This window comes from Calonectris borealis, chromosome Z, assembly GCF_964195595.1.
Source record: "Calonectris borealis chromosome Z, bCalBor7.hap1.2, whole genome shotgun sequence".
In the NCBI taxonomy this organism is placed as follows: domain Eukaryota; kingdom Metazoa; phylum Chordata; class Aves; order Procellariiformes; family Procellariidae; genus Calonectris; species Calonectris borealis.
The window spans coordinates 21,063,700-21,089,752 of NC_134352.1; the positions used below are offsets into that span (position 1 = coordinate 21,063,700).

Consider the following 26,053-nt stretch of genomic DNA (forward strand, 5'->3'; position numbering starts at 1 on the left):
AGTGACCAGACTCTGCAGCTCTTTGTTCCCAGGTTTGTAAATTGTCTTCCTTGTGTTACTGCTTTAGTTTGCTCATCCTTTGGATGCTTACACAATGGTGAAATGATCATAGCAGCTGCAAGTCAATGCTCAGACATGTGGGTGGATACCTTTTGGCTTTGGGGAGTGTTGAACCAAGGAGGCATGCTCACTGTTGCGCAGCCTTTAAGGAGGTCAGCATAGCAAGTGTTAAACCAAACAGAAAGCTATAAAGATAGAGGGAAGACAATAACCTTAAGTGGAGGAAGACAATAAATGGCAATGGATGTTAGCCCCTCTTACAGACTTCAAGGATATAATAAAGCTGTAACATTAATTATAATTTTAACTGTTGCTTACCCTGTATCAATCAGAGTAATTCATTCCAGTTACGACACTCAATCTTAAACCACGCTAAATCAAAAACACCAGTGTGAATAGAAGCATTAATGGTCTAGGCTGAAAAAAAAATCAATGGTACATTTCAATACAAAAGCCATCCGAGCCTTTACTATAGAAGTAATAAGGCATTTATTATTTCAAGAGCCCTGCATTCACAATATCCCCTTTTCCAAAGAAAACACCCCTTCCTTCCCATTTTTTATGAGGCTAATTTGTAGTATGTCACCACTGTGAGACTTCTGAATCTGTTCAGAACAAGACAATAAGAGTAAGCCACAGATGAATGATGTGTAGTAAAAATCAATAAACCTTATAACTAGTCACTAAGGGAACTGATTTTATGCCTATAAAAATAAAACAATTATAGCAATATTAATGGCAGATTCATCATAGTAATATAAAAAGTCCAAGTGTGCTTGTCTGTTGGGAATCTTTAATTCATCCTTCTGTATTAAGTATTCACACGGTAGGAGAAATGGAACCGACTTCAAGAACAAGCTTTAACTTGTAGTAATTCACCCTGTCAAAAAAACAAACACAAAAACAAAAGAAAACAGTAAAACTTTAAAAAACAGTTTTGACAATCAATATAACTGGGATATGCAGGAAAGGACAAAAGTTAAAGCCTCAAAAACCTGACCAGTAAATCTGCTTTTTTTTCAAGTCATGATTAGTGATTTCATATTACTGTGTGCTGTGTTAACCGCACTGTAACAAAACAGGTGGTAGAGCCACATAAAATATTTATTTTGTGGTAACGCAGGTTAAGCACAGCAAGGGACTTTTTTTTTTTAATTGACAAGTTTAGGCATCTATTCATTTGGGGGGGGGGGCAATACAGATATAATAGAAAAAATTTGCCTGTAATTTATAGCACACAGAGCTGCTCTAAAACAGGTATTAGAGATTTAAGTTCCACTAATACCATCCAAGGTGTTACTATGGGCCTTTTTCGAGCCTGCCAGGGTCGACTGAAAGAGGTCCACTGCTGCCTGGCTTGGGCCCCGCATCGCCCGCTGGGAGAGGACAACACGCCGGGCCCAGCGGGGAGGCACGGGAGGACTGCAGCTGCACACCAGTGGCTGAGCCCCAGGGGGAACCTCTGCGGACACAGACCAGTAGCTGTGTGGTAGCTGCAGCCTCTGCTGTCTACACCTGTGACACATCTTTCAAAGTGGCCCATAGACACCAAGAAAGTACAAAACCAACTTTTTTTCTTTATTCTGATTGCCAAATTATTTAAGGCAGGTATAAAAATGAAAGCATTCGATATACATTTTACATAAAATAAACTAGATTACAGCATAAAACAAGTAACCAGGCAATGGCATTAAAGTCTCTCTTCTAAAACTGGGTGATTGTAAACATTAAAAAAAAGACTGCAGGACTATTCAAGTAATAGAACAATCACAAATGTCTTCTGGTATGCAGGCTATTAGGTTATCTGCCATTCAAGATTATCAAAAAAGACATTTCATTATTCACAGATGCTCATTATCTCCATTTAAAATCTATACATTATATACAACACAGTTTTTGTGGTACTAGAATCCCCATGCCTTCCAAAGGTATATTTTTCACAATACACAATTACAATGAAACAGTGAATACAGTAACATTTTACACTGATGCATCTTAATAGGAGCCACCAAATAGACGTCTACATTGTACCAAAGTGTCATCACAGTTAGCCTCTCTGAGAGCTTGTGGGAAATATCAGAAGGGTATGCAAGGTTCAGGCACACTGATACATAACATTATTTATTTACAACTGGAAAGAAAAAAAAAAGAAAAAAAAGAAGAAGAAGAGAAAAGAAACAAACAGCCTTTTGCAATTAACGCTTTCTAAACATGACAAATACATATCTCCTTTTACTGTGTGGTTCGCAACTTAGCAGCAGACCCTGTGTGCGAGCCTTGGTACTGATACAAAAAAAGTAAAGAATATATATATATTTTTATATATATATGTATATATATATATACGCATATATATATATAAAAACAGAAGTCTAATTACAGCAACATTTGTTACTCTGTGATAAAATCTGCAATTTACAAAAATGAAATGACTGGTTTTTGCCTGCCATTAAGGCATTTCAAATTAACACCATGGAACTGATGTCTGTAATAAAGCGCTTCCTCATGTGATCCAGTCACATGACAATGTACATCTCCAAACTCATCATTCTCTGAAAAGAGAAAGAAGAATGTTTTAGTATGCAGTATCCTTTCCTCCTAGTTTTTTCTGCACCTCGGATATGCCATGAAATGAAATCTGCACAGTACTCTCAATCCCAAGAAGGAAAGACAGCAAGCCATGTCCTTGTCCCTCCCCTGCCACGAACAACGTACTAACAAGTAACCTGTGCCGGGATTTATCTTCCGGGTTCTGACACTCTAACATCCATCAGCTCTTTCAGGGCTACAAACCTTTCTTACTCAAATAATTCCAGCTAAGAGCCTTACATGGTTCCTTGTTTTCAGAGTCAGCTTTCAGAAAGAAACCCATAGCCATGGAACGTTACACTAGTATTTAATACATTAAACACTGAGGCTTAACACGGCAGCGATGAAAGAAACCCTAATGTTAAGGATGCTTTGGGTTTTTCACTTGAGATGGGATCATTACAATACAGAAGAGTCTCTCCCCTCTTGAAGAGTAAGGATGGTGGTTGAAGACCAAATTCTACTGAAAACCTAGTAAATAACCAAGAGGCAAATGTGTGGAATGGGTATGTAACTTAAATATGATGTCACCTCTAATGGACTCCCAAGCAAACCCCTCTGAAAGCAAAATCAGCAAACCAGGCAGACTTGCAAATAGATAAAAACTTAAGTTTTCCTGGTAGTACGTGGATCTAACTGAAGATGAACTTTAAACCCCTGTTATAAAAAATCTGGATCTTAAATTATATTTCATAATCACTTGTTTTATCTTAATACTAATCCTTAAAACATAGTCTATGGAAAATCTCAGAAGACAGACTACTTGTTCCTTCTTAATGATCTATGTTACAGTTAAAGGATAGAACTAAGGACAAAATGTCACCTTAAAGAGAATAAAACTACAATTAACCCAAAGTCCCAAGTTCTTCTTCATCCTTAAAGACTGTGTCATACAAGGAACTGCAGACCATCAGGCTAAAAAATCAATGGTTTGCTTTCTTCTCTCTATTTTAAGATATATAATTTAAAATTTACTAGTTATTTACCTTCTTTGTGCAGGAAACATACCAGATGCAGATGCCTGCGCAGCCACCTGCTGAGTGGCAACAAGGGCAGCAGAGGTCAATCCTGAGGGAAAGAAGAAACAAAGGAATGTAGATGTACTTCTGGTTTTAATGGATTTTTGTGCTCAGAGAAATGTTAGGAAGCATCTCTTAAGGCAAACAGACAAAAAACCCACCATCAGAAAATGGTGGGGTTTTAACACTGCGTAAATGGCAAATATTTCAGGCAACAGTGTTAAGGCAGTCTGCCCAGTATGATCAATATGCCTTCATATAGTAAACTGAATTCTCCTTGACAGATATTTTACAAGAAAATACAGCATTCCTACTTATTGTATTCCTTTCCAAGTACTGCACTGCATGATGCTAAGTGGTTTGTATGAGTTCCTGAATAGAAAGCCTAGTAGAAATAATAGGTACCAGGAAACAACAAGAATCAAAAGTCACAGTGAATTACAGAAACGACATGCCAGCTGCTCAGAATACAATACTTTTGTAATAACTTATCATTTTTACAGTTTTCCTACTGAACAAGCATAATGCATCCCAAAAGGCATATGGAATCACTGAATCAAACTGAGAAATGTCAAGACTTTTATACAGGAAAAATAACTGCTGAGGCACCAAGTGAACGTAATGAATTAATGTCATTTAGCCACCAACAGCGATAGCATGTACTTTTTTGCATGGGAGGAAATCTCCTTTTAATTCAGCTAGAGTCCAGGGTTAGAGAAAAACAAAGACTGGTATAAAACCTAGGGAGAATGAATCGTATCTTACTGTGCTGCTTTTTCCCTGACTGCAACTTTGTGCACTGCATTTGCCAAAATACAAAGAGTCTTCTTTCAGACGGTCAAATTATAACAAGCTCAAACCCTTGTGACTGCAATGCCTTGTACATAAAATATGTTCAGTATAAAAAGCTTTTGTCTTTGCTACACTTCTTCCATTGCTTACACAACCCTAATTATACAAAAAGGAGGTTGTTTGGTTTGGTTTTTTTACTGCCTTTCAGCCAGTTAACGTCAGTTTGTAGAAGGAATCAAAACATTCACGTGAATGACAGCCTAACTAGTACACCTTTAAAAATGCTCTAACACCCAGTTTTGGAAACAAAACTTGGTGTTTCTCAGACATGAAGCTATTCATTTGCTGTTAGTCCACACGGTGAATTTTCAAGCCTTCTTCCTAAATGTAAAGCACTTCTGATTTAACAAGGGAATCTATTCAAAACACTTCACATAGGCATGATTTCTAATGTCAAGGTAACAAGTCCAGGAGGCAAGCTAATCCCACCATTGGAAATCATCTGCTCACCTTGAAACGGGTCATATTGTCCAGGTATAAGGGGGTAACCCATTCCAACATGTGTGTGATGGTGTGTATGGAGATGCCGCTGGCTAAAAGGAGAATGACGGTCTCGTTCCCTTTCTGCTTCCCGTTCGCGCTCAGCTGCTGATTTTTCCACAGGCTAGTAAAAGAACGTGAAAGAAAACTGATGTGAGAATTTTAAAAGGGATGAAATCACAACACAACCACACTTGCCATCATCTGGCAACAACCTTTTGAATTCAAATGATGAAGCCGATTTTTTGTGAAGAAGTATCTCTACTGGATTATTTGCACTTGATTCTAATCTAAAGTTGGTGTATCTGACTAATGGAAGATTTTCCAAGGCACAGAGATTTTGAGGCAACACACTGCAGCTTGAAGCCACCATGATGACTTCTAGTTCTGGGCTCCCTTAAGCTTGGCTGACTTGCCAATGCCTGAACAACCTAGCTGAGCTGCTGAAAACTGATGTAAAAGAATCCTCAGCCCTCTTTAATGCACTCTGGGGATCAAGCCTGCCTGAACAGCAAGAAAGCCCTTTTAAAAATAGAATCAGAGTCAGTGACTTGCTCACAATTAAAAGTAGCACCAACTTATCTGAAAGTAAAATAACAGTATTTGCTCCTATGTGGAAATCTTCAGAAATGGGGGCTGGTAATCTTGCTATTTGGAAGATGTGGTTTCTTGGCAAATACAGGGAGGGGATATTACCAAATCCCAGAGCCCAACTTCTCATTTCATTATCTGTTTCCAAACAGAAGCTTCCTGTTTAACTGCAATAAACTGTGCACCAGGAGGTATCTCTGAATCTATGTTTCCATATGAGTCCATTCATTTAAGATAGGAAGACTCTGAGCACAGAACTGTGTTATATGTGTCACTTCCAGTTCATGCCACGGAAGCATCCTGACTATAAATTGCTTTTATTTTAAGCATTACTATAAAGAAGAATCATGCATTCAGATCTTGATGCTAGATTGTGTGCTTTTTAAAAGGATGTTCTCTACCCCTCCCCATATGTACCACTTTTCAGTAACAACAGATGAAGCCTTACAACAGGGGACTTGCTGCGATACTGGTTGGCATGCTGCTGGAGCAAATCCAGTGCCTTGGACTCAGTGGTTGATTTCGCGTTGATGCTCGGGCTGGTATTGACTTTCTCCGCCTCTTCTCTCCCTGACATCTTCCCATAAACTGGATAATGAAATCCTGGAGAGAGATAGGCCCCTGCAGGTAAACAATAAATACCACATCAAGTTACTGTTTTTACATTTTGCTTGTATCAAGGTGGGAGGAGAGGATGCCAGGACAGAGGATAACATCAAAAATGGATCAAAATGGCATCTTTGCTCTTCAATTTCTTCACCTAATTTACCCTGATGAATGGAGGTTATAAAGAGGGTTGAGCTGATAGCCATTTCAGACATTTATGAGTCCTCTTTAAGTGAAAGGAATAGTAACTATAACGGTTCTGACAGTAAGTGCTTAGAATATTTTTATAGGCAATAAACTATCTGTCAGTCTAACAGCAATAGCAGACTGTCAAGGGTTGAGAAAACTGTAGCTGGGAACTGTGACAGTTCATAAAAGGAACATCTTGTATTAAATCAGTTTCATCTACAGAACTTTCCCAATTGGAAGCACAAGCAAAACAAATGTCACCCATGAAGCTTCTAATTTACCCTAGCTATTAACAGAAATATTAAAATGCAGGCTTTACTGCACTTTGAGGGTGTAAATCTTAACTAGTGTGCAAGGCAAATTTCAGCATACATACCAGGATAGCTGTGCATTAGGACAGGAGAGACTGCGCGATAGGCTGGATGGTTGGGATCGTACATCTGTGGATAAGGATACGCATGCAAGTACTGGATGTATGACTGATGCTGACTCATTGGTGAGGAAACTGCTACTCTAGCACCCCGAGAGTCCTTCCAATTTACAGGAGTCTTTCGATCATCGTTTTTCATCTTGCTTTCATCCACTGATTGAGAATCAGAACGCTTGACCTCTTTAGGCTCCTCTTTAATGCTTGCTAATGAGACAGGAAGGTTAGGCAGGGAACTTTCCTTGTTAGGTGTTTTTCTAGGGCTGTCTTCTTTTAACTTTTTCTCACGATCAAGTTCTTCTGATTTTTGCTGGTCAAGGTATTTGGGCTGATAGACATAATGATGCCATGTTCGTGAATCTGGATCCTAATATGGAGGAGAAAAAAAAATTGTTCTGAATTTAGATGTTCAAATAAGATCGTTATTGATATTTCCCATACTTCAGTTAATATATTTTTAATAGCTGGTTTAACAACATATCCCTATTACATAGAGGAGAGATTTGCTTGCTACAGAGTGCCTTGAGCTCAAAGTCAAACCAATATTCCCATGAAGGAGCAAGAGACTATTATCAAAATTTAATTCAATTGCTTCATCTTATATCCTTCTTCATACCTTGAACTAGTTTAATCATGAAATACACATGCATTGTATCAAAGTCCTGAGACCATGCTATTCATAAAACATTTTAATTGAAGCCCACAGAGAGATTTTCCCACTAGAGAGCAAAAAATATCTGTGAACCACAAAATTAAAGCTGGCTAATGATATGCCAGAGCATTTAGATTACGTGGAACAATAAACCTGAAAAACTGATCTAGCTGGAAAGATGCTGATGCTACCTCTGATATTACAAACATTCAGGAGTCAGTGGAAGTCAGACATTAAGGCAGACTTCTTCAGCTGACGGTCTTATTACAAGTTTGTAAAATTACACATGGATAAGTATTTACAGCATCAGGACCACATGGTTTAAAGAACATGTACAGGATATCATAAATACATTTTTTCATAATATATTACATAGACCAATTTATAAACACATTATAGAATTAGGTAGGTGAGTTCTTCACAAGCCTACACCAAATCAGTACTTAGCAGTAACTTAGCAGGAAGACTTTTTTTTCTAATACAGGACACACAAGACCTAATTGTAAACATTGTCTCCAACTGAAACACACTTGTGGCACATGCAACAGAAACATAAGCATACAATTAGAATCTTGGACAGTCTGGTTCAAATACTCATTTGAATCAGCAGAAATCTTCTCCTAGTCGGGGCTGTACCATCCCACTTCCTTTAGAGCTCCCTAACTCCCACTCACCTGACCCCATCGTTCCTTGAAAGACAGCCTGTAAGGGTGAAGTCTGGGATGTACCATACACCAGAACATGAAAGCATCAAGCATTGAGGCTCCGGTTCAGAGCACAGAGACAGTCGCGTTGCCTCAAATGAAGGCAGTGTGACATCTAGGAAGGTCAGCATGAAGCCACTGGAAGAAATTCTGGTTCCACTGAAGTCAATGGCAAAACTATCACTGACTTCAATGGAGAGAGGATTTCATCCATTGTGTAGGTCTGCAGGGGCTTGAGGTTGGTTGAGGAGAGAAGGGGAACTTAACTGCTTCAAAAAGGTCACCCTGGGTTAAGATAAAGAGCTGAGCTTCAAGCCAACTCTTCAAAGAACCAGCTCACCCATCTTTAGTAAACGCCAACTGCCATTTAACAAAAAAAAGAAACACTTCAAACCATGTTTCAAATCTACTTTAAGTCCTCTCACAATGAAAGCTGATTATTTTGTTTGAAATTTCTCATTTCTGAACTAAGCAAATTGCTTAGAATTTACATCTAAAAGAGAAATCCAATTTTATTTTATTTATGCATGTAACTTAAAATAGTCTATTCAGGTCTTAAGCCTAGGTTCTGTCACCACATTGCTAGATCTTTTTTTTTTTTTTTCCTTTTCAAACAGCTCAACTGAGAGGTCTGTTGGTCTATTCACAGACTACAGTACTATCCAGCATGAAAAAAGGATGGCGGAGCTTGTTTGGCTGCAAAGATAGAAGAACATAGCAGAATCAGGGTCAAACTCTCACATGACTTAAGGATAAATCAAGACACTCTTTTTCCATTTCCTACGATCTCACCTGTTTAAATCTTGTGGTTGGATCTACTCCCGTTTGCTTCATGGAGTCCATCACAGATTTCATCTCCACAGCCTCCTTTATGAGCTGGTGGTTTTCCATTTGTTTGGCTTTGAAACTGTCAGACTGAAGCTGCTGCTGGTGATTGGAAAGGATCTGTGATTTGCTTGTCTCCTCACCTTTGTTAGGGACTGCTGACCCTATTTTAGTGTTGTTTTTGCTGGACTCTGGAGTTGAAGGGGCCTTTGAAATAGTGGCAGACGGAATATTCTTCTGCTTGTTGTCATCCTTCCCAATCTCCTTTAAGGAAGGGTCGTTCTTCCTTTCACAGTCCCTCCCAGTTTGTGCCATTTTCTGTTCTGCTAGTCTCTGGTCCTCATAGTATTTTTCATACTGCTGCCTGTAAGCAGGGTTAGACGCCATTAAGGACTTTTGGTCCATATAGAGCCCATAGGCATACTGTCCATAATAAAGTGACTGAGCAAGTGCAGGGTGTCTTTGCGTTATTACTGACTGGTGTTGTGGCTGCAAATTAGAGGAAGTGCTTTCGCTTTTCTTGGCATCTGACGATTCTGCCTTCTCTTTCTTTTCAGCCTCTTCCTCAGCCTCTTTTTTGATCTTCAGTCCTTGTGGGGTACTGCTGTTCCCAGCTGCTGGGCCACTGACCTGTCCAGAGTGCATGTAACTTGGGGAATAATAAGGATCATAGCCATGGTAATAGGGAGAATGAGACTCTTTTGCTTGAGCCGATTGTGCTGTGGTTGAAGAATGTCCTTTTACAACACTGTCCTTATTAGAAATAATATCCGACGGAGAGCTGGCCTTTGACCTCATGCCCTCTGACCTGCTGTCAGAGCCACCATCATCAGCCGCATCAGAAATATCTGAGTAAGCAGGGCTGTTGGTTTTAGCGGCCGCGCTATCTGCACCATTTTGTGTCAACACGTGCAGTGGCGCCATGGCAGATTGTCCATTCACCAAAGTGCTGCATTCCATCCTGGAGGCACTCCCTATGGAAGGGCTGGGCGCATTGTCTGTGAACGTGTAAACCTTATCAGCTTCAGCCTTAATACTTGCCATTCTGCTCTCTTGAGACTCTGACAGTCCATTAGCTAGCACTTCATTCTTGCTGAGATGGTCCTTTAAAAAATGTCCAGCTAAGTCCTTCCCAGACCCTTTTGAATCCTCCAGCTTTCCCAGCTTAGAATCCATCTTGGGACTTCCCGTCTCTTTGCTTTCTTTGTCCTTCAGCTTTCGCTTCTCCTTTTTCTTTTTGTCTTTGAGTGATGTGAGAGCTGGGTTTACAGTGCTTGGCTCTCCCATAATTGTGGGCTTTGGTTGAATAGGTTTTAGCGGAGGGCTCTTTGGTGTAGCCTGAACAATAGTAGTTGTTAGAGAGGGCAGTCCCGGTATTGTCCCTGTAGTGGTGGTTGTAAAGGCTGTAGTAGGTATAGCTATTAATTGGGGAGGAGTTGGTGCTGGCGCTGGGGCAATGGGCCTGGCTGTTTTCAGTTTGGAAAGGTTTTTATCCACTTTGCAATTGTTCGCTTTCTTGCCTTTATCACCCAAGCTCTTCTTGTCGATTAACCCTTCAGCCTCCAATTTCGGCATTTCGGTTTGCAAATTGCCATCTGCTACCGAGCAATTATCCAGTGTGGCTGCCATATTAGAAATTACTGGAAGGCTGTTCAATTCACTGTTCAGACCCTTCTTTTTGCCAGAATTCTTGCCAGTTTTGGAACTGATAACTGAACCGTTGCTGGTCAGTTCCCTTTTTCCCTTGGGGGTCCCTGGGGTAGTGATAGAGGAAGGAGACGTCGGTGCTTTTAGTGGATCAAAGCCTGGCAAATTTGTGCTTGGCTCATTGCATTCAAGTGCCACATTACTCAATGCTTCCTCACAGTCTGAAATCTTGTCTTCACTGTCAGGCTCAAACTCCAGTTTGTTTTCTGGGTCTAAATGTGCATGAGCCTGATGGTATCGTAGTCCATTAATGTGCTTGTACTTTTTGTTGCAGTTGGGGTGAGGACAGTCAATCAGCACTGGAGAAGAGCAGCCTTGGTCCAAAAAAGTAGTCTCAGGTTTCCCCTGTGGGGTGGTGGGAGTGCTTCTAGAGTTAGTACGAACACGTTTTCCAGATTTATTGTCCTCCGAACTAGAGTTCAAATCTAGCTCCATTGGAGGCTTAGTTTTCCTCTTGTTTGTGGATGAGGGGCTGGCTTTGACTTCATCCATGGAGCAGTTTGGGGGTGTCCTGCGCCCACTTGAGTTAAGGCTGCCCCTCCTCCCCTTTCCATTGGCACCACCTCGATTCTTATTCTGAAGTCCTCTGGACTCTGCAAAACTCGCATCATTCCCAGGCACAGCTGCAGCTGCAGCAGACCTTGCCCGCTTTCCCCTGCCCCGTCCTCCGCGCATTTCCAGGTCACTTGTTGGCGACTCACAAAACCTATATAAACAAGAGCAGATTTCATCAGCAGGAGCTGTGAACTGAATAAATACCAAAACAACACCACTTCCCATAACAGAACCTTCACACATGTTAAAGGAAAGATGTCCTTCTTCCAGATGAGAATATTACAGTCTGAAAGGGGAAAGTTAATTAAAAAAGGACAAAAATCATAAGAACAAGACCACCTAATTGGAACAACGGAGAGACAAATTTTCCAAACTTACAGAAATGCATTTTTAAATTAATCACCCTCTGACTGAATCCCAGGTATTTCCCCTTCCCTCTCAAAAACACAAAACAAAAAGAAATAAAAAGTCGCACCCCACATTTCTGTGTGGAACAGAGAATTACTCATTTCACTGATGCATGTTTTCAATTATGACCAGTTGTTTTTTATTAATCTCTGTATAGTCTCTTGACGGAGATTGGGGGTGAATATACAGCAGAGAAAAACCAGACTCAGAATCACTGCCTACCTAGGAGGGGCCCAGTCATGCTTTGTGCAGTCCAGCAGTGTTCCCACATAAGTCTTGTTCCTCCATGTAACATTTACCACGAGGACACCTGCCAGTGGGAGAAAAACAAAGTATTATCACAGTCAGAACAGTAATTGGGGTAGGCTTTTTGTTTTGCTCGTTTTTCAGTTTTTCTCTCCTTCCTCACAAAGTGAGAGCTTTTTTCTCATTTGCTTTCAAACACCGTGGTCTACACTCTTCCTCTTCTCTGGTTTCAGTGACCTCAAGTTAAAACCCACAGGAAAGACAGCAAACAACAAAGAACAGGAGTATCTGTGTGCATGTGTATGTGCGTAAAACAGAGTGTGTGCCTGTGTGACTGTGTGTGTAATCAAGATACAGCTGACAGAAGGAAATGGGTTTTGCCATGTCCTGCTGTAAAACAGCAACACTCACCTCTTAATTTTGCTATTATTGCACATAATTGCTTTCGTTTGGCAGCCAGCCAGCATAAACTAAGCACCAGTTACAGTGTTTAAATCAGTAGGTGACGGAGAAGAATCTGCTTTGCTTTGAACAATATGATAATGCTGCTTCTATTTATTTGAAATTGCATATATCCAAACACACACACAGACACACATGTATGCATTGCAAGTTTTGTTCAGCGGATATAGAAGGAAATGTGTATTATTTGCCTTCTTTTTTCTTCTGTGGAAAGCGGGGGACTAGACATGAAATTGAAACCATACAGTACAGCTAAGAGGAATGGCAATATAGATACATAGAAAGAGGGATCCTGTACTGTAATTTAATTGCTTTTCCACTTATGACTTTTATTAAATGTAAATTTGTCTGCCCACCTAGAGCAGACTTCTAATTTTGGTTTACTCAAATTATCCCTGTAAAATGTGTGCACAGTAAGAATATCCTAAGTAACAATAAAATAAATGTCAGGGATGTCATTCAAATGTTTTCAGGTTGCCCTCAAACACTTGTTCACGTAATTTATCATCATGTTTATGGACTAGCCAGCATAACGACCGCTTTAATTCATTAACTTCCCCAGATAAAGACAAGGTAGTAGTATTGAACAAGCCATCTCTTCTCATTAGAACATACACTGAAATAAAAAACGTATTTCACCTAGCAAAGAAAGGCATGGTGCAAAATGTTTCCAGTTTACGAGAGGCATGAAGACACTAACCCGCAGCTGCCAGCCCTGTGACTTGTTTTTCCTCTACACTTGCCTTGTTCTAGCTGCAGCGTTTCTGTAACGGATATAATAACGGCATTGCGCCAGAACGTTTCCAGCCGGTCTTTCTGCTTTGTCTTACCAGTGCGAGTTCTAATTTTGCACTAAAACGATCCCTCTCTGCTGCACCAAGGTAAAGTAAACATGCAACCAGCCGCTTATTTCCTCAGGGACCTTTTAACAGCGGGGAAGTGTTTGAAGTGGTGTTAGCGGCGGCACCAGGGAAGAAGGGATTTCCTTGAAAATTCTCTCTAACAGATTTGAAAATTATTCCCCATATGGTTTTAAGTTGCCATTGTGATAAGGCGACTGGAATTTCGTACGCTGGGGCGAACCGGTCTGAAGGATGAAAGAGAAGGGCTCTTCCGGGCAGGGTCAGAGCCGGGCTTCGAACACCCGGCAGGACTGGGGTTAAATCGCTACGCCGTATTTTTATGACCTACGCAAAGCCGGCAGCCTGGGAAAAAGCCCTCGCCGCCTTCGAAACGAGAACCACCACCCGGGAGAGCGGCGGCGGCGGGGCGCTGCCGGAGCTGCCCGGCTCAGCCCCGCTCCCGCCCGCCGGCGCTGAGGGGCCTTTGTCGCCGCCGGCCCGGCGGGGCGCCTGGTCCCCCGCCGCCATTGGCCCGCGCCCGCCGCCAGCTCCGGCTCCTGATTGGCCGCGCCCAGCTCTGCGGCACCCGCCGCCGCCTGCCCATTGGGGCGGGCGGGGCGGGGGGGGAGGCGCGCGCAGGCAGGCAGCGTTCTGCGAGCAGGAGCGGCGCGGGGCTCCGCTGGGGAGCCGGGTCTTCCCTCCGCCGCCCGCGGGTGCGGCACCGCGCCCACGGCACCCGCGCCCTGCAGCGCTGGCGCCGCCCTCTGCCGCCTCCCGGGCTCGGACGGCGCCTGCGGCATGTCGCGCGGACGGAGGAGTCCGGTCGCCGGGAAGCGGGTCCTGCGGGTGAGGGCCCGAGGCCGGCCCGGCGGGCTCCGCCGGCACCGTGCCCCGTCAGGGCGGGGAGCAGGCGCCTCTGTCACTGGCGCCAGAGCGGAGGGGAGCGTGTGGGCTCTGGGAGAGCAGATGCCGTGTCGTTTTCCTCGAGTGCTGAAATCACGCCACGTCTTGAAACCTCCACGCCTGCTGAAACGGATGGGCAAAAACGTGCGGAGAAGAAGACGTCAGGGGGCCGCAGAGGAAGTCCTTGTCCGTGGAACCGGCAATTCCAAGCTATGTTCCCATCTACCACTCGCACAGTAGAGAGAGACATTAAAAAGGTGTTTCCCTGGTAACCTTGATGCTTTCCTTCCACCTTAATAGCTTCTCAGTTGTGACTCCGTAATGCTGCGAGTGAAAATCACGGGTATTCTCCATCGCTAAATTCTGTTACGTCACGCAGCTCATCACCTCGCAGCAGCGCAATTGCTCCCTCCTGTCCGTTCACCAGTGTTTGTCCAATCTCCTTCTAAATGTACAAAGCAAGGAGGGCTTTCTGACTTCCCACGGAGTATTACGGGAGAATTAACTGTGCCATTCATTTTTCCCCAGCTAGTTCACCTTTATCCTTTTGTTAAAATGTAATTGTTAGGTTTTGTGTTTGTTTTTTTTTTTTTAATCAACGTACTCCTAAATTTTAATCAATGTACTCCTAAATAAGTCTCCATCTTCCTCAATATTTGTAGTCTTGTCTCTACGTCTGCTTTACTTATTTATTAATTTATATAACAGACCTAGGGATAGTCTGTTACCTATTTACAGAAAAGAGGGCAAAGTAAATGGCATGGAGTAGGTGTAATAATTAAAACCCCTGAAATCAATACACATTTCAGTAATTCTTAGAAGACATTCAAATGACCTTCCAGTGTAAGAAAGTCAATACTTCAAAGCAAACACAAGTAAGTTCCTCTGCTGAAGTCAGTTACATTTAGCATCTCATTAAATTTGTTAATCTTAGCAAAGGCCCCAGTATGTAAGTAGGAGGAAAGATTAATCTCCATGCTGTGTTAGAATAACTGTGGCAAGGAATAAATTTCCTTTCTCTAACGAACAGCACATTAGTCAGCCACAGGTAAGATTCCACAGAACCAGCAGTGGAGGTAGCTCATTTAATCCTCTAAGATTATCACAGAAATGGGTCAAGAGAATGTAAGAAACATGGGAGGTAGGACTGATCCCTAAGGAAACATGCAACTGGAGGCTCATTAGACCAAAGCACTGGAAAATGAACATGAGAAAGGTAAGTAGTCCACACTATATGTTAGATGCACTACTGGTTATTCTTGCTGCACCCAGTCAGAGTGTACTATTACAGGTTTCTTTGATCCAAACTACTTGTCCTGGCACAGGGTTCAAGCTCAAAAGAACCTCTGCTGGGACTTCTCTCCACTATCTCAGAGGCAGTACACAAATAGTACTACAGCAGTCTTCACCTCCCAGCATTGCATCTGAGTACACTGGGCATGCAGTCATAGATGCATTAACCCTTCTCGAAGTTGTTCCAACTCCACTTTTGAGCGTGTGTGCGTTGGGGCATAGCTTTCCACATACTGCCTCCATCTTATGAAATAAGTAACATTATCACATACAGGATCAAACCTTGATGGGGGCTGTGTCAAGTCACAAGAAGTCCCTGTAATGAGACTTCCCATTACATTAGACTATACATTAGACTACACATCATATAACAATCATTTATTTAGCATTGCCTGAACAAGAGTGAAAATGCAAAGACGGTCTGAGGAACCCACAGGTTTCATGCTGTCTGAATATAGAGATGTATTTTCACCTTAAAGAAAGCCCAAGATGCTAAACTATTTAAAGTAACCATTACTGAAGAATGGGAGAAAAATTCAGATGCTTGTAATGCAGTGTACCTGAGGGTATCGGGACTCCCAAGATTCCAATTCAGGAAACCTGGCCAAATATCTAATCCTGTTCTTGTGAGGTTGGATCAAACAATACATATAGTGGATATATTTAGACTACATGCAAATGTTTCTCACACCAAGTAAGGGCGTCAACTCAAGAGTTCCACCGATTACCAGAGCACAGTTCACGAGATTGGATGTAATAGAGAAAAACTTATCTCAAAATGAGGGTGTAATTTCTTGATTTAATTCGGTTTATCATTCCATTTGCAAACTATGTAACTATTCACAGTTACAGTATATTTGAAATTAGCAATATCCTTCACACTCTTCAGTGGCAAAGAATAAGAAAACAAAAGTTTCTAAAGTTACTACCCATGCTACTCTTTATTGTTAAGGAGTAGACACAGTAAGTGGTGAACGTGTTATGTGTAGGAATTACAAAATGGTGTCTAACACAAGAAAATGGGGTCATGTTACCTGGAAGTTTTACAGTTCATCTACACTAGTCAGTATCTTTTCTGCCAAAATCCATTATTAGCCAAGGCAGGATCATACACAAAAACCCTAACGTACAGCAAAGGAGCACACGGGATGTTACCTAGTGCCCACCACTGTCAATAGAAGTCCCTCCTTTAACATGAAGGGGAATTTCATTAGCCTGTTAGGAGCAAAAAAGAGTCTGTATTTTGGTGTTTTCCTTCACAGTGTATGTACCATTATGAGCTTTTTTCTTTACTCGTCATATTCATAACCACAACGTATGGCAAAAAATTACCCAACAACAGATAGGAAAAACTAACACATGCCTAGAGGAGCACAAAACCATTTTGCATAAGCAGTTCTGATAGATACAATGTAATAATCTGCACAAAATAACTGTGACAATTTGTACTTGGATTTTATTATGGAATGAAAGGTTACATGTCACAAAAGTGATTTGTAATAAAATCATTTTCAGAAATCTACAGAAAGAAGCACTTTTTATGAGTTCTGTGGATGCGATGTATCTATTCTCTTTCCTTTCTCCTCCCTTCCTTCTTTTCAGTGACTGCATAACAAAGACCAGAACTAAAATTGGCTGTTTACTATTAACTAAATTTAAAGAATGAAATATGTCATCACAAACTGGAAATGAACTACCTAAATTTGTGGTTCACTATTTGAAAAAAGAGCCATGCTCTTTTAAAGTCAGCCTAACAAATGCAGATGTGCTATTTTGATGTAAAAATATTACAATCACAAGGCATCTTCAGTACCAAGCCAGGGTACCTTTCATATTGACTACCTTGACATTACCTAGCAGCCACATCAAGCTTGTAATGATCTACTAAAATCTAACAGGATACACTCTTGCAGATGTTCCTTCATCTACAGAACAAAAGACTGAAGGATCTAGTCTAAAACAGGTACTAATCCTTTTGCTTTCTTGTTTTCTGCAATCAACATAAGCCAAAAATTTTTATGCTTTGTATTCAAAACTTTGAAAATGAGATCATGTGGTTAGGAATCAAATTATGACATTAATATCTTAAATACAGGCCCTAGTTTTTGAAAATACTGGCTTTAGAAAATAAACACATTCAAATTCCAATATAAGTAGACATCACTCAATTAATCAGACTGGAAAGCCTGACTTAATGTTTACAGCATAAGCTGCTTTTGTGTTCAGATCACAGCAACTGCTGCAAAATTCTAGTTTAGTTCAAGTTGATTATTTTCCCAGAAAAGTCAAAAGACCAGTTATCTGAACGGGTGAATGGGTACGCCTTCATTTGTGTGAAAGGAGCTGTCCCCTCTGTTCTTGGCAAAGAATCTGGCCAAAAGTATCTGCAAAATTCTGGAGAAAGCAGATCTGCACAAAGTCTTTCTGAACACTTCTGTAAGTGATTCATTGAAGAATACTTAAATGATCTTCCAAAACTAGGAATCATTTGTTTGCTTTTCAGTCACCAAAAGTCACTTATGTTTAAAAAGTCACACAAGTCACTCATGTTTAAATATAAGTGGAGTCCTACTTGCTCAAAATTCCCAATTATAAAAATTACTAAAAAGCATAGTATATTTTGGTAGACGTAAGATTACTTCTTGAAAAGTTTAATATGACAAATTCTTGTAGCAATATTCCTGTGGCATAGCAGCTCTTCAAGGTTGAGAAGCAATTCTCAGTATTGAGAAGGCATCACATCATCGCTTGACATAACATTACAGCAAAATCAGTTCCTCCTATCTTTATGATCAGTGAATCCACGAATTTGTTTGCAAACCAAATTCCATTTGCCTTTTGTCCCAGTCTTGCCAAGTACAAATAATACAGACACGCCTGGGATAGCCAAACCACGGCATACCTGTCATCAGTGAGTACACCGCCACCATGGATTAAACACATTTTATTCTGCATCTGGCACTGCCAATTTTTTAATCCCACATATATCTATTTGACATCACTGTTCTAACAGTAACTAAAGTATATGAAGTGCAAAAAGCTACAAGATGAAGATCTATAATCTTAGGATTATCTCAAGCTTTTTCATTGCCATTGGTTTAGTAAGAACAGTATAACTCATTTGTCTCACAACATCCACCATATCATCATCAATCCCAGATCCACATATACACCTCCAGTTCATCCAGTCATAAAAAACACAGAACAATGTTTATATTAGACTTGCAATGCAAATGGCTTATTTCTCCCTGATTGCTTCCATCAAGAAAGTAATCTAAAATTAACAGTAAACATTCTACGTATAAAGTCAAGTCTTCTACATTGAATACTGATCTAGTAGACAAACAATTTTTTTACTACTTTAATCACACACACTGTCTAGCATGGCACAAGAACTTAACTACATCTACAGCAGGTGCACATGTAACAGACATCAACATCAGCAAGCCTGAGAATGTAATGACTGTCAGGTGGCCTGGAAATGCAAGACTGGTGGGGGTGTTTTTTTTGTTTTGTTGGTGGGTTTTTTGTTTTGTTTTGTTTTGTTTTTAAAGAGCCCTACTGCTGTGCTGAATGTTTGAAAAGTCACTTTAACCACATCCTGTAATCAAAGCATCTGGAGCACAGACCTACAATTAGTCATCCTGGACAATGGACTTTATCTGAACAAATACTGTATAGCAATGAAGCTGAGAAGATTGGATAGCATTAAGGAAAAGAAGCATAATGAAATACTGCTGGTACAGTCATAAACCTTTGAGACGCTTAGCTCTGGTCTGTGTGTTAATTTAGTACTTTATGAAAGCATAGTAAGCTTAAAGGTTAAAGGGCTGAGAGGCTACAACCTGCTATTTTAGTTAATGTTGCCCTGCTGGTGGATAAAGCAGGTTGGCATTACTCTAGCCACACAAACTACAGCAGCTTCTTCAACAGCATAACAAACTTAGTTCATATCCATGTGATTTCCAGTATGTTCTGAGTAACGTCAATCTAAATTTCCTGGATACTTTATTCAAATGGCATGGCCTTTCTTTCCCCCTTCATTATGAAGCCATCAGGACAATATATTTAGAGTAGCAACCACCACCCTAGCTTGAAAAAGCTGTATTATACCTTTAATGATATACAAACAAAACGTACGTTCCCTGGACTTGCATTTACATGCTCCTAATTGCATTCAGAAAAGAAGCAGCAATTACACAGTGAGGAGTACCTCTTGAAGCCATGGAGTTGGGCCATCAAGGAGACAACTTTTTCATCCCATCTAATAATAACTAATGTATTTTCTTAATCTAGAGGTTTATCCCAGAGCATATAGAAGAATAAACACTGAAATAACTGAAGAAGGCCTGTTTCCCCATGAGCCCATGTGCTTCATACACAAAAGAACACACAGCCACTTCCATCACTGTCACATATCCTGCAGCCTTTGTTCTGAAGCCTGATGAGCTGTATTGATTTGGCAAAATCATTGAGGTTCTTGGAAGACTAGACTCTAGCTTATTCACCACCATCTATTTCTTTCTCATGAAGACAGTTGGTCGATATTCAGTTGAATGGTCAGCTAAAAAAAGCTGTGGTTTCTTTTCTTTTTCTTGCCTCGCTAGTAACATTATCCTTTTCCAGCTTTAGTATAAAACAAAACAGCACGTTAGGAAGACTTGTTGCTGAGGGTGAGTTGAGATGGTAGTGCCTCTGGACAAAGCTATGACTCAAATGCTAAAGGCAGGTTGGCTTCGGAAACCAGGGCAGCATCTAATCAAAGAGCTTGTGTCCCTTATCAGTTATAGTAACAATGCTACTATAATTTTTTCAGTTATGTTTCTCCTAAAGACAGTTCACCTAACAAATAACCAATAAGCAAGATCTAAATGCAAATAGAGAGTTTAAAGAAAAACAAATGGTCCTCATCAAATACAAGCCTAAATTTTACACTCATTAAAAAAGCAATAAAAGACTCAATGAAGACTGGGTAATACTCCAGAAAGTACATAAGATTGGGTCCCACATGGCTTGTAGGTTTATCCACAACTGAATAGTTCTTCTAAAATACGAACTACTTAGAATGGTGATTTTGAAAACTATGAAGCCACAGTGACCAACATAATTTTCTCCTGTCAGATTTATATCAAAGTGATTAGATTTTGGCAGCACTAGGAAAACTTTTGGATAAATTGCTGTTACACCTCTTGAATGTCAGACCACATGTTTGCAGTGTTTACAGGAAAACTTGCAATTAATGCTATTATAAACTAACCATAGGTTTCTGACCTCTGGAGGGCAAATAAAGATTTGTTTTTGTACAGACCTTACCTTTTCTTCGGCCAGAGTAACTGAACACACTGTTCTACTGAAGCTTGAGAATAAAACTGCAGTCTTACTTTATTTCAGCTGACACTAAAAATGCAAGTTGAAAATCATTTAACATCTGTGTGTTCTGAAGAAAACCAAATCTGTTTCAGAAATAAAGTATTTTGTTTCTAGCAGATTTTTTTCTCTTTTACTTCAGTAATCATAACTGTGATTCACATAGCCTGACACTGAAAAATGTCACAGTCTCAATTTTAGAAGAAGGAAATGCTGTTCTGTAATCCCCTGAGTTTCCCACTCACTTCTCAAGGAGTGTTATTTCAGCTCCTATATTGCTGCCCTGTGGAACACACGGACACTCTTCTGTCTTCTACTAGAGCAAAAGAAAAAGAAGCCCTACAATCCACTGCCTTTGCCTGTACTCTAGGACCATATGTCACTTGAGATAAGCAACAGAACATAGGGCTTTTCAACTCATCTGTCACACTCGCTTCCTGCAGTTTATATTAATTACAGGATCTCTTCAGCTAGTTATTTCTCTCCCAAACTCTTTCACCCTTAAAAGCGAGTAAATAGCAAAGCAAAACAAGACTGGAGTGTAGGGAAAAGCAATATTGTTTAAATATGAGAAGTAAGACCAAAAAGGGAAAACCAAAACCATTTTTTCTCACCCTGACAAGCATTCAGGAGTTCCTTTAATAAGTATCTGCCTCGTTTCTATTCTTCATCTCAGACACCAGACCACAGAAATACTGTTTTCATCAGCAGACTGTTGAGAAACAGCTGCAGAAATAGGGAAGCTGGTATAAATTTGTGTATGCATGTGTATGTGTATCTGTCTATCAAAAAAAAAAAGACCCTTAAGGAGCTCATACGTTTTTGTTTTTCTTCCTAAGGTGAGTATTAAGACATCTCAGTAGAAGTTTGTGTCCCAGCTCTGAACTCTGCTACTGTAGGAACAATTCACTTGGAGAGTAAAAACCAAGCAAATAACAGATGACAAAATGCACCTATAAACCTTCAGGTGACTTTGGTGATTAGTTCCCCAGTGCTCTACATCATGATAAAGAGCTGCCAGGTGCTAACAGTGGTACAATTATTTATCAAACAGTAGAGCAGCTAATGGAACATAAAGGAATGGAAGACAGAAGAGAGGGAATTTGTGGAAAAGAAACAGCATGGATAAAGAAACAATTCCAAGCCCAAACCATGAAAATGCTTCCAAATCTGTAGACTGCAGATACCAGAATTGCAGTCGAGCCAGGCAGACAATTCTGCTCATCCTCAAAGAGCTGCTGCTGATCCATGTACCTCACTGGGATTGAGAAGCAGAGCCTCTTATAAATTATGATGCTTCATTTAAAGTCAAAGCATTTAATTTGCTTTTGTGCCAGCTTTGAATTCTTTTCATCTCTAGGTACCAGGCCCAAGAGAGAACACATTCCTGTAGCTCTGCTGGCAGCCAGCTGTGGCCTCAGTAAATCATAAAGCCTCCTAAGAAACCATTCTTTACAAAGGCCAACTGCAGTTACTAGACATCATAACTTCTCCATTATTCCATTCATTAGAATTTAAAATAGCAATTTAAAGCAGTGGATGAAAACACTGAAATCTACTGAACTGCATTTTACATCTCTCTCTCTGTCCATTAAGCTTCACTTATTTCATGAAGACCCATTGTCCTCAGCCTGGAAAAAGGGTAAGTAAACACCTGAGACAGACATATCCAAGACAAAGAGGAGGGAAAAAAAACATTTGGGATTTCTTTTGCAGAACTCCCTCAGGATTTCTTACTATAGCTAATAGGAGACAAGTACCTCTTCTTTCATTTAGTTTGTAGGACTTGCAGGGACACATCTTTTATGTTTGTGGAGGTAAACTCTGTTAAGGTCTTAATAAAGTAACACCCTACCATGGAACTTTACAGTAAAATACATAAAGCTAAAAGTGGTGTATAGTCAAGCATGTACATTAGAGTCCTATGAATACTGCAAATGTAAATGACGAGTTCTGTCTCTTCTACCTCTTTCCCACCCATGCACTGAAAAGGAACTGAAGAAGTATAATATGGTGAGGCCCACCATTCCACCTTTTCCTCTGTCTAGGAAAAGCAGATCAAGAACTTTACACATCTGAGGCTCTTCTTCCCATACAATTGCTTCAGTTTAGGATTTGGAGTAACCTTATTGTAAAGTCTTTTGTTGCTATAATTAACAGATTAAAAACAAAACTATGCTTGAAACTCCACCTTCTAGATTCGAAAACCACAAAACAAATATTATGCATTACCAAGGCTAAATGCTACATAATTTTTACAGCTCTGATCCCACAACCTAGTTCTTTTTCTCAAAAAATAGTAGGTAGTGCTGTCCTTCCCATTACAAAATTCTTGTATTTCAGTGGGGGAAAAGATGCCCAGAACAGTTACAAGTGTTTCAGTAACACACTTAAGATACCAGTTCTGTTTTGGAAATGAGCCTAATGAACTATGACTAATAGTGTTCTACTTGAGCAGAAGAAAGGTAAAAGGGCTTTTGTTAGCATCTACTGAAGCAAAGTAGTCATTTTGCTGAGGCAGAACACAAGTGAGCTACTTATCAATTAACCAACTTCAGTAGGTATCAGAGTTCTGCAGAGCAGTTCACTGTGATTTTCTTTCCTATGTTTTAAATTACCTCCCAAATGGGTAAACTAGTAATACACCTAGTTAACCAATTAGCTTACTCCAGCTGTTTGTCAACACTGATGCAATGCAAAGGCAAGCTACCAGCAAACTGATTTCCCACTAGCGATCAGTACACTTTCTGCTAGGCTTCTCTTCTCTTGCCAGCGACCGGTTGGACAATTTTCCTGTAAATGTTCTTTCTGCAAGCTGTCCCAATTTCTCCACTTATTAATAAGAACCTGGCTAGTTTTCCCTGACCTGCTGTGATCTATGCCACTATTACAGCTTCTCTTGGTTTTTTCATGCACTAGAGCTGATCAACCTTTGACCCTCATAGGTTTAGAAACAAAACTATTTAGACACTGAAGACAGAGCAGTGTTGCATAAAATGTAAGTAAAATGTTAGGGTTCTAGGAATCCTAATACAATCAGTAAAAAATCTTTACGTTTCTTTTGGCAATGAAACATCCCTCAAAGGATTGTCATAGGCATGCCTTCCCTCATTAAAGTACAACCAACATGATGACAGAAACACGTATTTCAATATCAGGAGACTACTTTCCCCTGTCACTAAAAGAAAAAAAGAGGCTGGACTTTCAGACATGACTTAATTCTTTCCTTGGTCAGACAAACAATATCAAGATAAAGCTTGCTTTACTCCAGAATCTACACACAAATTTCTGTATAAATTATTGACTGCACTTTGGCCTCATCTGAAATGTTGGCCCCTGAGGCTGATAAGCTCTGACCCCAAGTGGCACATCCAGCCCTCTCACAAGAGGCAGGAACATTATTGCTTTGCACTGAGGACTGCAGCCCGAGAGCCGATCAATCAAGCTCCCTGACAGCTTTTACAGCCTCCTCACATTAGGCCTAAGTCAAACTCCATGGCTCCTATTGTTCACATTATTCTTTCTTCCTCTGCTCTGATGAAGTTAGGGCAAGTCCAAGGCTTCAATGAGGAAGAAAGGCTATTGTGAGCAGCTCAGAGTTTATTGACTCTGAGTTGCACAACAATGGCCCAAAAGCCTTTTCCCGGAAAGCAACACATTCCTAATTGCTAATAATCATCAGTAATGAAGGTCAGCCCTTAGACACATACTTGTATGAGAGAAAGGTGTAACATTCAAACAGCTAGACTCATCATCTTTATATACTAAGAAAGATTTCCTGAGATAATGTTATGCACACCAAGAATGGTAACCTTTCAGTCACACAGAACTGTCACACAAATATTGGTATGTTCCGTAACATAACTTGTGTGTTAGAAAACCAGTGACCAAAACAGATTTGATTAAAAATATCCCTTGTGGAACTGTGCTATGCTAACTGTGGACAAACGGATATGTTCTTCTTTAGTCACTCTATAGTTTTTCAAGATCAATATCACATTGTGCTCAAAGTGGAAAAACTAATCATGATGTCATGATTTTCAGAACTAATCATGATGTCATCATTTTTCTCTAGCATTCTCCTGAAGTCTGAAGAGCATTTAAAAGGGACTCCTATAAGTCTGACGTGGAAGAATACTGACTCGCCTTTGAAAACATTCACCCTTCATTATTACTATTATTTTTAAACAACGTGTATCACTTCATTTGCATGCATAAATCTTACTACCCCCAGCAGGTCATTTACAGAGTCATAATGTGCTGTCACCAAGTGCGCAGAAACCCTTTTTTTGTGTAAGAATTTCAACATTGTGTAATGTGACTAGATTTTACAGTTCGCAAAGCCTTCTATGTCTTTTTTCCTATTTATCAAAGTTAAAACTGGAAGAAAAAAAAGGGAAGCAGTTTTTTAAGGATTTGTTTTGATAGGAATGGAACTTGTGATCAACTAGCAGAACCAACTGCAGTAACTCCAGAGATCAGTTTTTCTGGATATTGAAGAAACAGAGGGAAGAGGAAGAGAGTGGCTCTTTTTTCTTCTTCTTCTTTTTTTTTTTTTTTTTTTTTTTTAAATTAACTTAGCTGTAGCTTTAGATGATTCTGCCATTATAGCTTCAGCTTTTAGGAAAGGATAATCTCATTTTAAATTACAGAATAGAAATTGATAGCTATAAGTGAGTATTTATTTACTTTCTTAAACCTGAATATCAGTACAAAGACAGTGAGAGGTACTTTCAATTAAACTGTTTCATCTGCGTATTTCTTAGTGCACCGACTTCATAATTGAACTGAACTGGTAAGAGATTCAGAGAGCTTTCTGGGAAGGTGCTGGCTGAAAGAACAGCAGCTTCCTTCTGCTAAATCCCCTGACAGAGCAGCTTGCCTTTTCAGCTGTCATTCAGTCCAATGCAGCTTTTCACACAAAACCAGAGGAGATCAAGTTCAGACTAAAAGCTTGTTTCAAATGAAGGATTCCCCTCCCTCCCTGGCTTTCAGCTGAAAGCATATTTACACCCTGAAGAATGAGAAGAACTCATAATTTGTAGTCCATCAAATAGCTTGTTTTCAGATTCTCCTGAAGATGAAGTTTCACAGTTATTTAGGTGGACACCTGAATAAAAAAAGCAGTAAGCACTGGTAGTGCTGGAGTAGCATAATAAAAATTAAAAATACAGCAGGCCTTTCAATTTATTTATGTAGCCACTGTGGATCAAACAGTCACAGTATTAGTTACTCAAGTTTTTATCCTTATGAATATTCCCTTATTTCCTTTCTTA

General features: G+C 40.2%; 1 protein-coding gene across 1 annotated transcript in view; it reads right to left on the reverse strand.

Moving 5' to 3' along the window:
- Positions 1–732: 732 nt before the first annotated feature.
- The window catches only part of ZNF608 (zinc finger protein 608), an 85,652-nt gene continuing 60,331 nt past the window's right edge, over positions 733–26,053 (reverse strand). The window contains exons 4-10 of the mRNA XM_075136546.1: positions 11,887–11,974; positions 8,962–11,407; positions 6,763–7,180; positions 6,040–6,212; positions 4,971–5,124; positions 3,636–3,717; positions 733–940 (exon numbers count right to left, since the gene is read on the reverse strand). Coding sequence (XP_074992647.1) covers positions 880–940; positions 3,636–3,717; positions 4,971–5,124; positions 6,040–6,212; positions 6,763–7,180; positions 8,962–11,407; positions 11,887–11,974 — 3,422 coding nt within the window. The 3' untranslated portion in view covers positions 733–879. The remainder of the gene's footprint in view (positions 941–3,635; positions 3,718–4,970; positions 5,125–6,039; positions 6,213–6,762; positions 7,181–8,961; positions 11,408–11,886; positions 11,975–26,053) is intronic.